The sequence below is a fragment of the Epinephelus moara genome, chromosome 3, assembly GCF_006386435.1.
Source record: "Epinephelus moara isolate mb chromosome 3, YSFRI_EMoa_1.0, whole genome shotgun sequence".
NCBI lineage: Eukaryota > Metazoa > Chordata > Actinopteri > Perciformes > Serranidae > Epinephelus > Epinephelus moara.
In genome coordinates this window covers 30069628-30087545 of record NC_065508.1, presented here as the reverse complement: position 1 = coordinate 30087545, position 17918 = coordinate 30069628, and the positions used below count along the sequence as shown (strand labels likewise).

Here is a 17918-nt window from a genome sequence, read left to right as displayed (position 1 = left end):
TGTATATTGATTCTTTAATATTTAAATATCTAAAGTACTAGTGTTAAACACTGTAGCATAATGCACATTCTGTTTTTTATTTTAATGTACATTTTATTTTATTTTATTTACTGCTTTATATTTACATACTTCTTTTTCAAACTCTTATTCTTTCTATTTATAGTAAGTATTATATAATAGTATTATTAAGTATTTCTGATTCTGACTCTTATTATAATAACTTGAGGCAACACCAGTGCAAACTATCTGTATTTTTGGTGCAGACTGGGATGTGGGCTTCAGTTACATTGTGCCTTGCAGGCGAAACTCAGGGTAAACAAACCCCACTAAACATTAAAGTTCATCTAAGCCACGCCCACAGGAAGTACGTAGAGTTTCCCCGGGAAAGCTCGGTTTCTGCTGTGGTGAGTTCGCTGAAGTTGCTGTAGGAGTATCGGTAAGTTATTTTATCCACCAGTATTAACACATTCACAGACCTGCTGTTTTCTTATAAGAAATAAACGGTTCTAAAGTGAATTAAACATCAGTAATAAGTAGTTTATTGTTTGTAATGTGAACTTAGTGACCGAGAGATACAGAGAAACGGCAGTCGGTGTTTCCAGCGTGTTTAGCTAACCTCTGGTGTTTCTGTCGACTGAAGTCGTTTTAACTCAACAAATATAAGATGGCGTAAGATATAAAGAGGTATTTTATAAAGGTACGACAGCATATCTGAAAAGCTGTTTTTATTCGAGGTGTAAAACTACAGAAAAGGCTAAAACTCGTGAGTGTTGTTATTGTCTCTGACCTGAGGGATCTCTTAACTTATCGGTGATAACTCTGATACACATTCACTGTGAACGGGTTTATTTTATCTTTTAATTTTAATTTCACTTTAATTGATTCTATTTTACTTTACTTTATTTTGTTTTATTTATTATTACTTTTTTGAGTTTTACTTTATCGTTTATTTTAATTTTATTTTATTTCACTTTATTTCAATTAGATTTATTTATTTGTACTTTAATTTTGTTCTATTTGATATTACTTTATTTTGTTTTATTCTATTTTATTTTGTTCAATTTAATATCACTCTATTTTGTTTTATTCTATTTTATTTTACTGCATTTAGTTTTAATTTATTTCACTTTGCTTTGTTTTAATTTTATTTTATTTAGTTTTATTTTACTTTATTTTATTTCACTTTATTTCATTTAGATTTTTTTTTTTTTTTACTTTATTTAGTTTTATTTTAATTTATTCTACTTTAGTACTCACAAATAAAACAAGTGAGCAAATGTATCCATATGCGAGGGTGTGGTTATAGGTGCAGCAGAGCACCTGGACACACCCATCATTGATGCTCTGTGTGGTCACAGACCTGAATCTTTCAACAGATGGCGGAGCTTAAGCCATTAACTCATTGATACCCGGTCCTAGCAGTTGTTTCTCTGGTGCCTTAATGTTTGAACTGTGGTCTCTTCCCCAGATAATCAATGGAGAAAATAACAGAGAAACTTTTACTGGAGAGAGGCTCTCCCAAAACCAACAAACTGGAGCAAATCAAGACGCTGAAGTAAGCATGGCTTTATTCTCCTTATGATCTTTTGTGTGTGACAGCCCAGGACGTGTGTAGTTAAAGCGTCTTTGTCCAGTATTTGTATGTTAGTGACACCTATTTGCAGCAAGAAGCACCTGGCTATACTGAGGACATCACCACCTAGAAATTGTTATCTGTGCACTAATCAGATGGACTGGCTGGTTTTGGAGTGTTGCAGTGCAGTGTTGTTTCTTTGATTCAAAATGTTTCATTTTCTGTCACAAATTTTAGAGTACAGTATAGGAGATAGTTTGAAACTTAAGTCTAAGTACGTTGGTGTTTTTCTTGTGTGTTTTTGTTTGCATATGTGATTGTGGAACATGTTGAGTTCGATTGCCAACTTTGTAGAAGCACTGACTTGAAGCTCTCTTTTGTTCAGTCTCTCTAAACTTGGACTGAAGCCTCAGGACTTGCCGGTCAAGCTGCTGTCCCGCCTCCAGTCCCTGGAGCGATGGGATCTCTCTGGGAACAGACTGCAAGAGATGCCCAAGAACCTGGAGCTGCCTGCACTTCGCTTCCTGGACCTCAGCGACAACCAGATGGAGGACGTCACCACTCTGGAGTCCCTAAGCAGCCTGGAGGAGCTCAAGATGGAGGACAATCTTTATATCACTGTGAGGACATGGTTGATGGCTTTTTATTTGGTTATTGGTCGAGTGATTCTGGAGCAAAAATGACCAAATCCTTTCTAAGACACAAACCCTTTCTATACGGAGATTGAGCTATATGGGCCGCTACAAAGTCCCCTCTTTATGTTGCCTTTGTATTTTTACACAGAAACAAACTATGGTGGCATCATGTCACTCCATTGTGTGATTTTAAACAGCATGCCATTATGGCTGAATCAAAAGTGGCATGACATGTAAACACAGCAGCCTCAGCCTCTAGTGCGGCATATGACATACGCGTCTGCTGTGCTTTCTAAACAATAACAATGGTATTATCGTGTCAATAACAATCATTTACTGTCCCTGTTATTTTGCGGCTGATCTCGTCCTCTGCTTGGAGAGTAAGGAGTTCCTGGACCTCATTGTTTTCCCATTTTGCGGACATTGCGGGCAGCTGTTCTTCTTCTTTGAGGTAGCTGCTAACTGCTAGCAGCTACTTTTTTAAATCTCCTGCAGTGGGTCGCACTCATAACACGTCATCAAAATGTCACATACGTGCCATCCATCATACCATCCTGCTAGCTGTCCCGTTTATACATGCCTTGCTTCAGTGCTGTTAATACCTCTGTTGCCGGCTTAAAGGCAAGACAACTCTGTCCCCCAATTCTGCGATTGTGCCTTTTATACAAAATGGCAAGGCAGCATGATGGCGCAATATTCCCGCCGTGAACAGGCAGTGTTAAAGGAGCTACAGTGGGTAATTGGTTAGTATTGTTGCCTCTGAGAAAGAAGTTCCTGTGTTTGGTTTCGCCAGCTAAGTTTGCGTATTCTCATGACTGTGTTAGTGTCCTTAAAGGGATAGTGCACCCAAAAATGAAAATTCAGCCATTATCTACTCACCCATATGCCGAGGGAGGCTCAGGTGAAGTTTTAGAGTCCTCGCATCACTTGCGGAGATCCCAGGGGAGAGGGGGTAGCAACACAACTCCACCTAATGGAGGCTGACGGTGCCCCAGATTCAAACGTCCAAAAACACATAATTGAAACCACAAAATATCTCCATACTGCTCGTCTGTAGTGATCCAAGTGTCCTGAAGCCCCGACATAAAAAGTTGTTCGGAAAAACGTCCTTTAAACTCAGCCTCATTGTAGCCTGTAGCTCTAACTGCCTCTCTGTGGACTGTGCTCACATGTGCGCGCGAGACCAGCGAAAGCCCATGAACACACATGAACGCGGTGCCCATGTCTCACGGTCTCGTGCAAGCACACACACATGAGCGCGGTGTACAGAGAGGCAGTTAGAGTTCAGAGTTCAAATGACGTTTTTCCAAACAACTTTTTATGTCGGGGCTTCAGGACACTTGGATCACTATGGACGAGCAGTATGGAGATATTTTGTGGTTTCAATTTTGTGTTTTTGGACGTTTGAATCTGGGGCGCTGTAAGCCTCCATTAGGTGGAGTTGTGTTGCTACCCCCTCTCCCCTTGGATCTCCGCAAGTGTTGTGAGGACTCTAAACTTCACCTGAGCCTCCCTCGGCATATGGGTGAGTAGGATAATGGCTGAATTTTCATTTTCGGGTGCACTATTCTTTTAAGTATGAGTTAGGGCTGCCTTAAGTTTTATTTCACGTTTCTTTGGTTGCTCTGGTCTTTTGTGCAAAGGTCTAGAAATTCCTTAAATTTAAGACAAAGACAAAGATAAAACTATAAATACTGAAGTGAAAATTTGAAGGAAACCTTGAGGAGAAGACTTTTGTTTCCTCAAAAAATCAACTCAACTAGGACTTTAAGGGAACTCTTAACTCAAGGTGTTTTGTGCAACCGACCCCAGGTTCTTATTCAGTATAAAGCATTTGATCACACAGAGACTTTCTCTTTATTCACACCTGTTTTACTGTCACCAAATATCACATGAAAACGTCACTTTTTGAGTCATGTAAAAAGCTTTAAAGATGGCTCTAGAGATGTCGTATTGCACTACTATAAAACATGTTTATTTTTTTTTGTGTTCACAATCAATCCTTTGAGTCCTTTCAAAATAAAACGACACATCACAGGGGTTTTAAGTTTGATTGTTAATGTTGCTTTCCCTCCCCAGGTGAGTGATAATTACAAGCTGATGGTGTTGTTGTCCAAGCTGAGGATTTACAATGGCAAAGATGTCAGTACCACTGCCAACCACCTGCGCTACGTCTACACAGAGAACCTGAGGACCAGGGTACGAAACTAAATGCTTATTTTGTCTTATTTTATGATCTTTATTTCTGTTGCAAACATGCCAGTACAGCATTATATTATTGCACAAGCTGTTGCTGTTGTCAGTTTATAAACTATCTTTGGTTGTTTTAGATAATTGCAGTTTGGGAGAAGAACTTCTGTCTGCCAGATCCCATCACAGCGGAGAAAATGTCCGCCTTGGAGGAAAGCTTTGTCAACACTGCCCGCCAACAGGTTAAATTTGGACCCAGTTCAGTCAGTGACTTCACCAAGTGGAGGGTAAGTTCAGCAGCCTGCTGCAGCAATTGTACACAACTTCTCTCTTAAGTCAGGGTGAAATATCCAAACTAAAAAAAAAAAGGCTGAAGGATAGCTATTGCTTTGTCTTGTCAAATAGTAGGCTTAAAACCCTGTGTGGGTGTGAACCTTTACCGAGTTGTTGAGGTCACTTGTGAGCTCTTGAGTTTCACAGTCGTTAAGGTCACGTGTGAGTCGTTGACCCACCTGGCCATCGTGTGTGTCTTTGGGTTAGATGGGTCCAGGTGTGAATGGGCGCTGAGCCGTCTGGGGAGGGAACTCAAGACTGTATTGTAAGTGGGTGATAAGTGGTGTCATAGGCCACCTCCTTTTGTTTTCATGCGTATGCACTTTTTTTTGCACGTTCACAGACATCCCCATTGACTTCTGGGCATTTCTAGTTTGAGTATGAAAGGCACTAGATCACCTGTGGGTGTAATCTATCATGGAGAATGAGTTGTCGACGCCAAACAGCCAGTATAACTCTGTCCTCATCCTCCTAGTTATCCCACCTTTTCAAACAATGCGCCATGACAACCGCTACTCAACGGGGGGTCTTTACACCTTCTAAGGGCTCGGTTTAAGATTTAAGCTGTAATGATGCCTACGTTGGAACTAATTCAGCTTTTGCAACCCTTAAAGTGTTAGTAGTGCGTAAACTCCATACTGTTTATATTAAGATGGATGATACGTGTCTATTTCCTTATTTCCTCCTGCTGTACAAAAATGAATATATATATATATATATATATATATAATAAAGGGGGTGGGGTTTATGACCTGTACTGCAGCCAGCCACCAGGGGGCGATCCAGATGCTTTGGCTTCACTTTTGAGGAGCTACATGTCGTCCATCATTATATACAGTTTATGGTAAACTCTGACCTAAATTAAGAAATACGTTCTAACTAGGCGACATTTGAACTGACACATACCTGGTGCGATCCAGTGCAGGACATTCTGGACACTTGTCTGTTGTCTTTTGACATTTTTAGTAACTGTGTCTTTGTGTCCTTTGGCTCTTAGGTGGAGATTATTGCTAAAGAGTATCTGCGCTCTCTCACGGATCCAAAAGAGGAATCGGAGAGCACGGTGTCCACTGACACTAAAGAGAACTGTGTAAGATTTTGAAGTATGACCAACTTTAACTCACTGTCTGTGCCAGATTTGGCTTGATGGTGATTTTGATTCTGAAACCATTCAGTGATTTTAGAAAGTGATGATAGTAATGGTTATATGGTGATAGTGATAGTAAAGGAAATTCAGGATTTTGTGTAGCTGATTAGTTCTGGAGTTAGTTAAAGGATCATGTGTTTGCTTTCCAGGATGTCTCAACGCCCTCTAAGAGGAAACAAACTGCATCAGTAATGGACACCAGCATAAGGCTGACACCTCACAAGAAACTGCGCTCAGATCTCCCAGCCTCCCCAGTTGCAGAAAGTCCTCGCAAATCCAGCCGTCAACTTCAGACGCTAACTGAGACCAACACAGTCAGGATGAGCCCCCGCAAGAAAAGTCAGCCTCCTTCTACCCCCACCAGAGGACAGATGAAGGCAGAGACGCCCAGGAGAGGCTCTAAAGGGCAGCAAACTAAAGATGAAGATGGAGCTCGGATAAAACAGAAGAACAGAGCAGAGCTGAAGAGAGATGCTGACATGCTGTCCACACTGAAGAGCTGCAGCAAGACACAGGTAATATAAACAGCCAGTAAATACTCAACCCTGTCTTGTTCCTGACGCTGTTAACGATCACAGGACCACAAAGCAAGTGGTCTGTTTATTGGAACTCCAAGAACTTAAATAACAGTTTGCAGAAATGCCTGTGAGGGATCTTCAGAGGGTCAGACATTGTCTGTATGGTTTTAAATCCGGTCCACAATCTACAGCTTTTGTCTGCTAATTGTTACTGCAGTTTTGTGGATGGTGATTTGGTTAGAGCTCGCGATATATCAAAAATATACCGTCATGGCGATATTAACATGCACAATAAAGGTATTGCAAAGGACGACTTGAGCTACTGTTTACATGTGCCGTGCATTCAAACACTGCATGTCGTGTAGAAACAGTGGCGTCGCGTGACTTTTATAATTCAATGAAATTAATTTGCTGCTGTTTCCTTGTAAAGACGGCGGGGCGGTACAGAGGTCCCCGATGACTAGATGACTAAACATTAACCTATGGAAGCTTTATTGGACTTTATTATTTGTAACTCACAGAAGACAGTCTACAAATGTGTACCACGATCCACAAATAATTCACGATCCATAAACGTGTTTTTTTTACGTTTGTGTTGTGTAAATTCATATCCACAAAAATACAGATTAATTAGCAAATGCACATAAGTTACTCTGTAAACACGCACTTTAATTTCACATGAAAATGTTACAGGTTTTACAAATGTAAAGATTTTTGCATTAAGTCATATTTACACATTTATGGATCTATTTTTACACGTGAGACTGGTTTTGCACATTTGTGGATTGCTTCCTGTAAGTTTGCAGCTCATATGTTATTTGTGACTTCTTTCCTATTTGTTTGCATAATTTTGTCCAAATCCCATCGGAGCAGATCTGTCGAAAAACAATCCACAAATATATAGTCGTCGTGGATCATGGTACACATTTGTAGATTGTCTTGTGGGGGTTACAAATTAGGGATGCACCGAATATTCGGTAACCGAATATATTCGGCCAAATATTGGAAAAAAAACACACATTCGGTATTCGGTGGAATAAGTTAAAAGCAAGGCCGAATAATAGTGGCGTGTTTTGATAACGCAATCAAACAGCGTGCCATGACGCGCAGAGTAAAATGTCTGCAGTGTGGCGATCCATCCGTCACGGCACTCGCATTTGCGACTAAAAATAGTTTTGAGCGAGCAAAATAGGCTTAAATCATTCAGCACGCTGTGCGAGCAGCCTACAGATTTCAACCAGCAGCAGAAACGAAAGGCGAATCCCACCGATTGCGGGTTGAGCGGGGGTCACAGACAATACAGCGGCCATCGGCTTACCGGCAACAGATAAGTTGGCTCCAATAATATCCTCTTCTTGGCGTCATGACTGCCCAGAAGTACCTGAACAGCCGATCCAGCTGAACACAGGTATGTGACGTTTCAGAGGAGAAACGAGCCGTTCACGGCCCACAAACCTCACCGCACTTTAGGGACTGTTCTTTACTTGTCAGGGGAGGAGGGTGGCTGGTTGATTCTTATTTTATTTATTTATTTTATTTTGATCCCCCTATGTTCATCACTGATTGATGCTGTTTTTAAAGTATGAATAAGTCAATAAGTAATTTATTCCATTGAAATATCATTGATGTAGCCTATAATAGAAAAGTGATTTATCTTTTTATAAATGACAAAAGGCACATCTGTCTCATTTTCGCTGTGGTATCGTGATACCACTCAGAATCATGATATTTTCATTGGTATTGTACAGCAGGATCCAATTTTGGTACCGTGACAACACTAATCTGGAGGGGGTTCATCTGCAAAAACTAATGAAAAACTAAACAACGATATTCGGTACTCGGTACTCGGCCACGCGTTTAATATTATTTGGCTTCGGCTTCAGCCACAAATTTTCATTTCGGTGTATCCCTAGTTACAAATAATAAAGTCCAATAAAAACTTCCATAATAACCTTGCATTTAAAGTTTCATGAAATACACTCGAATTTACGAAAATGTAGGATCAGGGCTGCAGCTATCAATTCTTTTAATAATCGAGTATCCTGCCGATTATTCTGGCAATTAATCGAGTGACTGGATAAGAAATACTGTGTGTTTTCATTAAATTACTTTAGCTTTATTTAAAGGCAATAGTAATTTATAAAAGAGCAAATAAGAAGAGTCTCTGAAATTAGAGAAATGAGCAACAAATTTGTTTCCTTTTTTGAATCACAATATTCAACAACGTAATCGCATATCTCATGTTTACCTGATATCATGCAGCCCTAATGATGGTCAGTCTGCCTGTCCACTTTGACCCAGAGCAACCAAAGATATCTCAACAACTACTGGCTAGATTCTCATGAAGCTTAAACATATTCACGGTCCTCTGAGGATGAACCCTTTATTTTAAGAAAGATTTAAAAAACCCTTGATGTGTATTTTATGGCAATATAAGTTGATCGGTCAGACGGAAATATCTCAATAACCATTGAAAGAATTGCCATAAAATGTGGTGTACATATTCATGTCCTCAGGGTGATTTATAATAACCGTAGTGATCCTTTAACTTTTCATCCAGCACCATCATCAGGTCAGATACTTCAGTTTATGACCAAATAACTGCAAAAACAATACCATTCCCATCAGCCTCAGCTCAAGCATTCTGTGATGCTACAGTAAGATGGTGAAAATGGCATGAAAAGTTGGCATGAAGAGACGTTCTTGTTTTTTCCTCAGGTGTATATCTGTACAGCCATATCGAATGCCCATCTGTTGGTATTGTCAGTGTCATGTCATTAAAGTCCCTCCTGTCCTCCCACTGTCCTATCTCCCTCTCTCAATCTTCCTCTTTGCCCATGTTTCCTTCCTCCACCAGCCGGTGTGTCTGAAGCCTGTCCACGTCCTGCAGTGCCACAGTAAACAGGATAGCTCAGAGGACTTCTCCACTCAGTTGTGGGCCTGTGCTTTCCAGCCGATGCCAGACTCCACTGGTACTGTTCACCTAATTTAGAATAGCAGATCCATCAGATTTAAAACAAGGCATAAGTGATCAAAATGAAAGGTTTTAAACATTTCAACAAATCTGTATCATTTCTGTAACTGTGTTCATCAGAGAAAAATAGCTCTAAACTCAGTCTATCTTCCTGCATTAACAGGCACTGGTGGAGGAAGCCGTCTGGTTGCTACCTGCGGCGGAGACTCTCTCTGTGTCATCGACTGTGAAACTGGGATGGTGATGAAGAAGTACAAAGTTCCTGGCGAGGTTTGCCCCATTTATTCTCTAAAGCTCTGATAACACACAGAGATCGCGCTTTAGGGCCGCTACCAAACAACTGCAGCATCACGCCGCTTCAGTGTGTGACAGGCATGACATGTAACAACAGCGTCGGCCTCTAGTGTGACATAACCAGGCCCAAACAGAATCTGCAGATTGTTTTAAAAACATATTTTATAAGTATTTGAGGAACTATCAAAAAACCATTTAGTGACAGGAGTTTTTCCAACATTGAACCATTGATAAACTTTATTATTATTAAATAACACGAAAGACAACTTCTGTTCACTTCTGCCACCACAATGTGTTTGTCTCCTCACGACAGGAGTTCTTCTCTCTGGCCTGGTCCACGGTGTTGATGTCCAGAGGAGGCGGGGCCTCAGCTCAACACTGCAGCATCCTGGCAGCTGGAGGGAAGAGAGGACTGGTCAAACTGATCCACCCCAGAAACAACGTGGCCTACGGGGAGTTCAGAGCCAGCCGCAAGGCGCTGTCCGTCCTGCGCTTCAACCACCACCAGGGAAACTTCCTATTCAGTGAGTCATGGTTACGTCTTATAGATAAACAACAAACATTATGAGTTCTGATTTCATGCAGCCTCTACGTTCTGAGGTCAGACTTCAGTAAGATTAAAGGATAATTCTGTTGATGATTCTGGAGTTAATTGGTGAGATCACACTCTGCTGCAAACAGCCCCAGTGCATGCTGGGGGTCCCAGTGCGATAAAGCAAATAGTGTCATCAAGGCTTATTCCTGATTCCTGTGCTCAATCTAAGCTCACTAAAAATGTTTTAACTCATTCACATCAGTGTGTGGTCTCACCAGTTCACCTTTTCTCTCGCAGCGGGATCATACGACAACAAGATAGTGATGTGGGACATCGGCGGAGTGGACAGCCAGTACATCTTTAAAGTTGTGTGAGTATTTCTGCTGGGGAGAGACTATTCTATTGTTTGTTTTTTAATTACAAGACAATAAAAAACACTAACTAAACAACAAAAACAGTGGATGCAGGCCAGTAAATTAATTGTTGTCAGGGGACAAGGTTGTGTTGGCTGTCGTGTGCGTGTGTCTGTGTGTCTTAACTCTACGGGTTTGACAGGTGAAAGGATGAGGGAAGCGGAGAGAAATAAATCAAAATAATAATAAGTAAAAAAATACTAATAAAAATAAATAAGAACAGGAAGTAGCTCATTTGAAAGACTATGACGAAGTTTAAAATTAATCTGTTAATGTATTTTACATGTTGAGAATATTTCTGCCCTATTTGTTCCTCCAGTCAGCTGCTGGTGTTGGAGCTCAGCGCCACTCCTCTGCACATCTGCCTCCCACCCACTTCCCCCAGCTCACACCTGCTGACTGCCTGTGAGGACGGCCTGTACTGTTTCAACACACAACTCGGCACCAACAACAGCGCGAAGAGGTAAAGGCTTCCACAGTGTGTGTGTTTGTGTGTCTTTGTGTCCCTGAGTGTCAGTTTGCTTTGGAGAGCCTGAAAACTTTGGCTGATCTACACCTTTTTTCAAGAGGTTATTGAGTCCTTTTCAAACATGAACCAAGTTAAGCAATTGTGATGGTGATTTTACATGTTGGTCTAATGTATGAATGAGCACCTGAGTCACTTTTATCACAGCCTTCTTAAGAGCACTGCCATAAATGCATCACTGAATTATGCAGTAAGAAAATTAAATCAGTTTAATAAGTCGTGATCTCAGTCTGTAAAAATAAAATTTTGCCTCGACTCTCCTTCACTTATTAATCAGACAAGCGCTCCTTTGCTGTAATTGAATTCATGTCAGCTGTGTGCAGCCAGCCTGTAGCCTGTAATGTGTGTGTTTCTTCTCAACAGGTCTGATGAGATGGAGATAACGTTCCCCATATATAAGAAGGAAGACAAAGACCACGACTACCACACCATTGATGGCCTGAGTTTTCTTACTGATGACATCGTGGGTAAGTGAGGCTCTCACAGTAAGCCACAGTACCACTGTAGTCTTATTTACAATATCCTATAAAGATATGTCCTCTCAATCAGTACTTGGGTCACACTGGATGTAATTAGGATAGGTCAGAGTCTGAAGTTTGACTTTGAAGTTTGTGTGAAACTGAGTGCATAAATGAGCCTGACCTTGTGTTTTATACACAGATCACTACATATGGAAATTGCTTAATGATTCTATTGTCTCCAGCAAAGGTTGTTATAAAGTGAACAGAAACAATATTGCATACTTAAAATTTAACCAAAATAGAATAAGAACATACAGGAAATATCTTTACTTTTTAGACTTGGTCAAATTTGGCAACACAACCAGCACGATGATTCATCTGTTTATTGACACTGGGATGACACTGGGATGACTGTCATGACTGTGAGTCTTCATAACATGTTGGGTTTGTATTATAAAACCTAAATTGAACATCTTAAACCTCGTCCCTGAAAAACACCCCCATATTATAATAGGAAAACAAACTAAAACTGATACTGAAGCAGTAAAAGTAAACTGAAAAAATCCACTCAGGAAACTAACTGAAACTAAACTGAATTGAATAAAAACTAATGAAAAATACAAAACTATATAAATTTTGGTCCTAAAAAAATTACCATCACAAATTATTACTTAAGTTGGCCACTTGATGGCGCTAGAGTTTAGTCTTGTGTCGATCCCTGTCTGTGAAGGGCACAACTGCCAAAGAACTTCATGTCTATCTGTACGTTAGTGTTTCTAACGGTGTATTAGGTCATTATAAACCAGCTGTACAGAAATCCAAGTTCATTCCAGAGGAAATCCCCAAAAATATTGTGAATTTCTTTGGAAGATGTGAAGCTCCGCCTTCAGGAAAAAGTTTGGAGTGTCATAGGCTCCGATCACACAGAAAGCATTTTGCAGGTTGCTAAACGTGAGACGCACTGCACTGTGTTTTGTTTTGAAATTGAATGGGGAAAAAAACACTTGCTGCACCTTTTTATTGTTGCCGGACAACCATCCCATCAACCCCCTACACTAAATCAATCTACTGTTTTTTTGCCCCCCAGTAATCAATGTATAGTCCTTGACATGTTGAGGCAGAGGGTACTGTCTGTAGTTCTGGTTGAGGGTGAGAGGCTGTCAGCAGATAAACAGAGATCTGTGTGGGTACATGAGACCCTAAATAAGAGGCTGGATCATGGGGAGCACCACCATTTGGTCCAGGAGGTTCTCTTCCATGATGGACGTTTCCAGACATATTTTAGGATGACTCAGGGGCAGTTTGACAACCTGCTGTCTGTCGTCAGGCCGTATAGCTCTGGGTATCCAGCAACCACTACCACCAGTTTCTCCTCCATTGTTTACCAACTGTAAACTTGTTGTTGTGACCACTACATCTTCTCCATGACGCTTCAGGAAATTAAATTTAAGTAAATTAAGAGAGAAGTGGAAAATTTATAGCCATGAAATGCCCTTATTTACTCTAAAATTGTTTATTTAATTATTATTATTGGCATTTATTTATTTCAAATGAACAACACTCCATGTTCTGTTTTGGTGTTCTATCATTTCGGGGGGAAAAAGCTAAAAAGATAGATCGGTCTGTAAAAGTACTTAAATAAAGATGACTGTATGAACTGCTGCTGTGTAGTTATACTGAAAAAAGGGCTCATTTTTGTTTTTGAGGACAGTTTTCGTTATATTTTCTTCATTTCAGTGTCAAATTGACTTTAAATCAAAGTCACAAAGCTTTAAAGTCCTACATTTCAGCTCTAAGATCAGTTCACCCTTCCTTCTGCTCATGTCCCTAATTTTCTCCCTTTTTTCTCTCCTTGTGAAATTACGGGTCATTACGGTTGTCCAGCCTCCAAGAACTACATGCACGGCTCCATCTACTTGTGGAGTTGGAGCAGGACCAAGGCTCAGCGGCCTGACAGGAAGGACAGGACGGTGTGTGCTGTGGTTCTGGCTGAGCTGCAGTGGGCCAACACTGAGATCCCCTACCTGGCTCTCAACACCTGTCCTGGTAGGTCCAAGTCAGCTAATTCATACGGCACTACGTTTATCATGAAGGGCTGAAAAGGACGAGTGAAAACACCCTCACACATTTTTTAATTGTTTGAAGTTATGAATTCTTGTGTGGAACGAGGCTTTTTCAGGGCAAGTTTAACATTTAAAAAATGAAAGCAGATATAATATTTTATAAATCTTTTTTTCATATAAATAAACCCTTTAAAGATAATATTTCACACAAGAAACAAACTCACACTTTGGTCATCTGCAGTTGTTTTTAAATGTGCTTTATAAATAAACTATTTATATATATATATATATATATATAAAAACCTGAGGTAAAGGCAGCTTTCATGTTTTAAGTGGTGTATGTGTGTTCATTCCCCTCTCTTCAGGTCGAGCCTACATCGTGTGTGGTGATGACAAAGGCAGGCTGTGGACATATCACGTCACCGACCTGCAGAAGAACAGTCTCCAGACGGGGACACCCATACCGCCCACTGAGGTATCACTGTCCTCTAAATGTCCTCTTACTGAACACCTTCATAAAACACTGTAGGAGAACTCTAATCATGTCGTAGGTTTGAACATTTATTTTCTCTGTCTGACACCCACACCCACCGAGTTAATTACTGAAATCTGGGAACATGGTGACGTTACTAAAAATAAGTAGTTTGACGGGAAAAACACAAACCGTCATAATTTGACAGGTTGTAAACAAATGCCTCAGGTTATTTAGAAGAGAAAAACAGTGTTGAACAGTAAAATGACTCCAGTGTAAACATCTGTTTCAGTTTACAGACCACTTTTCTGGTTCAGCTTGAAACACCTGTACTTATATTAGATGTGTGTGCACAGTTTCCTCTGCAGCTTGAGGTGACTACTGACAGTTTGGGTACACTAAAGTGGTTTGGATAATCTAAACCTTTGAACGTCTGCCGCCATCTCTGTCCAGCTCTATAAATTAACTTTATCACAACAAAGCTAAATAAAACATTCATATTTTAGAATAGGCGATGTCAGCAGCTATCTGTGAAAAACTTTTACGATTTCATTTATTTCATTTTGTCACCCTGAAGATTAAATCAAGGTAATACAGAGATCATTTACTCTCAAATGTGAATAGTTTGAAGCTTCGTTCATAGATTCTTTTCTTTCGTCAAGCCTTCCTGAGCGTCTATTTTTCAGGGTGCGATGGCTGCACCCTGAGATACGCAAAGTTGAACTTTTGGAACGCAGCAGTGCACACCGCATGTCATGTGATGAGGAACAACCAATCATAGCTGGCAGATATGTTTCCCATCATCTGTACATCTGTAAATATCAGTCTGTGATAAATATGGAGGAGAAGTAAAAGGGCTGCCCAGAGCTTTACATCCGTTCCATGGACGATATTTTGGGCCTACACACTTGTAAACAGCGCCTGGAAGATCAGCTCTGCACTCAGGATTTCGTATAAGTAGGTTATAATACAGTGCTTGTTATGGTCGCTTAGCAACCTCCTCCATGTGCACCACATTACACTGAGCAAAGATCAAAACTTAGATGGAGTGCCATTCAATACAACTCCTCATATTTGCGTTTCTCACCACTAAGCCTCTGACATGGTCCTTTTTTATTTTGCAGGTGTTGGAGTGGCCGACCCCGGTGAGGAAGGGCCTCGGCCAGGTGGAGGGCCCCTCCATCAACAGTGTAGTGATGGACCCTGAGCTCCGGTTCCTGGTGGCTCTCAGTGACAAGAACATGGTGACAGTGTGGAAGAGGGAGGAGTCGTCCTGAGGAGCACGGGAGGAGTGATGGAAACTTTTTTGGACTGGGAAAAAGCTGAGGACAGTTTACCAAATTTTGGTATTTGTGAGGTAAGGGTTGTTTATCATAACCCCAACATGTCACTGTGTCTCAGCCGGTAGAGACAGACTGCAGTGATCCTGTCTGGGAATGTTTTTCCTTCATAGTTTGGGGAATGTGACTTTTATGTTGATGTCACAGTGAGATCTCTTGGAGAAAGTTACAACCAGACTGAAGGAATACAACTTTTTTTTTCAAATGTGAAACTTTATAAAATTTGCAAAATTTTATACTAATATACATAAGAAGCTGCTGTCAAGAGTAGTAGTCACGCTTAAGCGGGATTTATACTTGTGCTGCAGACCCTAGGCTGTAGCCTATGCACGTGGCCTACACCGTTGTGAGTTTTTATACTTGTGCACAGACGAGGTTTCTGTGAAATGCTGTAAAGTTAACTTGATTCAAAACACACATTAAACACACATTAAACATGGCTTAATAGAGACAGTTTCAAACACAAGTCCACAAATCAGCTTCACTATAACTCGCAGCATTCACAGACACTTTTCTTTATCTGGACACATTTTCCCCACAAATACAACATGCTAATGTTTTTAGCACAAGCCTATGACATTTTACATTGTATAAATTAGCCCAGCAGCTAGCTGACTTTTCCTCTACTCATATGAAGCCAGGAACAACAGCAACATTAAACAAAGGTTACGTTACAAAATTCAGCTCCATTACAACTCACAAGGTTCACTGACAAAACAACTGTAATACGTAACACGTTTTCCTCACAAATACAACATGCTAACATTATTAGCACAAGCCTATGGCATTTTACATTGTATAAATTAGCCTAGCAGCTAGCTGACTTTTCCTCTACTCATATGAAGCCAGGAACAACAGCAACATTAAACAAAGGTCACGTTGCAAAATTCAGCTCCATTACAACTCACAAGGTTCACTGACAAAACAACTGTCTTAAACAAAACACGTTTTCCAAACAAATATAACATGCTAACGTTGTTAGCACAAGCCTATGGCATTTTACATTTCATAAATTAGCCACACGACGAGCAGAGATTTCCTCTGCTCATATGAAGCCAGGTTAAATCACACACAAGACTTAAAATGCTATTTTTATTGAGGCTTTATTGTCTTAACAATTTATTGTTTCTTATCTGTGAAATTAAATAAAAGTTTTGTTTCCACTGAGGGAAATGGTTTCAGCTTACAGAAACAGACAGGAGGTCTGCGTCGCCGTGACATGTAGTTACATTTCTGGTAAGGTGCACGTCAGGCTGCGACGTAGGGTACGTCGTTATTTCAACGCAGATAGATAAGAGAATTGTCGCTATGTGACACAGAACTCTTTGTTTTTGTAAAATGCAAATGCAGCTGTAAAGGGCCTCAATCATTTCATTTTGCGTCTTGTTTTATATTCTTTGGCTTTATTTCAGTTTTTAACACAGTTTCATGTCACAGTCCAGATATGATTTTAGTTGTGTGCCTCCATTTAATTTAATTTCTGACTACAAATAAATGCAAATGTCGCCAATTAGCCATGAAAATTTTGTATTGTTATTAAAGATATATGTTTATAGCTTTGTGTGCTGCCAACAAAAGGCAAAAAAATGAATGCACATTTAATTGGACACATTTTGATGTCAGCGGCCATGAACAGGACTCAATTTTTTTTCAGATGAACACACTGAATATGAACAATTGTATGAGAGTGAACCTTATCTGTTATTTTAAGGCCAGTCTTTGGACCTTGCTGTTTAAAGTGACTTTGTGATGTTCTGATAACATTAAAGAAAACAAACACTCCTCACTGAAAAAGTCAATACTGCTGCGAGCAGTGAAGAGGTGGCCCGGCAACCGACTGACTGCTGAAACAATAAATGCAGCAGAGCGTGTTTTCTCCTGCTGTCTAATCCTACAGTAGTTTTACTGTAACTGTGTTTCTGTGTGCGACTCACCGTGTTTTCACCTGTTGTACACAAATCTTCATTTAATAAACCAAATTACTGTTTGTTTGTTTTTAAAACACATATGTCATTGTTGTCTTTGTGGAGCTGTGGGATGAAATGACAGACTGAACAAAACAGTATCAATATTTTTTAAAGAAGAATCAAACCAGGGACGTGTAGTTTTATCATAAGGTCACCAGGCTGCCTTGGTTGTTTTGGAAGGGTTCCCATGGTCCTGATATTCCTGGAAAAGTTATGAAGTTAGAAACAAAAACTGTTTTCCAGGCCTGGAAATGGTCTGGAGTAAACAGAATGTTTTAGAAAAGGTTTAAATATGGACTGTTTCAGCTATTGTTTAAATATGTTCCTAAAACTAACATAACAGTGAAATAAACTCACTGGCCACTTTATTATAATAGATTTTCACACACAACCATCTCTAGGGTTTACAGAGGATGGTCCCAAAAAGAGAAAATATCCAGTGAGCCAAAATGCCTTGTTGATGCCAGAGGTCAGAGG

The 17918-nt window shown here is 40.2% G+C and overlaps 1 protein-coding gene across 1 annotated transcript; it reads left to right on the top strand.

Moving 5' to 3' along the window:
- Nucleotides 1-370: 370 nt before the first annotated feature.
- On the top strand, nt 371-17876 carry lrwd1 (leucine-rich repeats and WD repeat domain containing 1). The gene is made up of 16 exons (XM_050041337.1): nt 371-436; nt 1469-1555; nt 1959-2193; nt 4288-4407; nt 4539-4685; nt 5729-5821; nt 6028-6393; nt 9254-9368; nt 9534-9640; nt 9978-10188; nt 10497-10569; nt 10932-11075; nt 11502-11605; nt 13484-13645; nt 14028-14137; nt 15259-17876. Exons 2-16 carry the CDS (start codon nt 1476-1478, stop codon nt 15409-15411), a joined length of 2220 nt encoding a protein of 739 aa, XP_049897294.1. The 5' UTR covers nt 371-436; nt 1469-1475; the 3' UTR covers nt 15412-17876.
- Nucleotides 17877-17918: the final 42 nt, after the last annotated feature.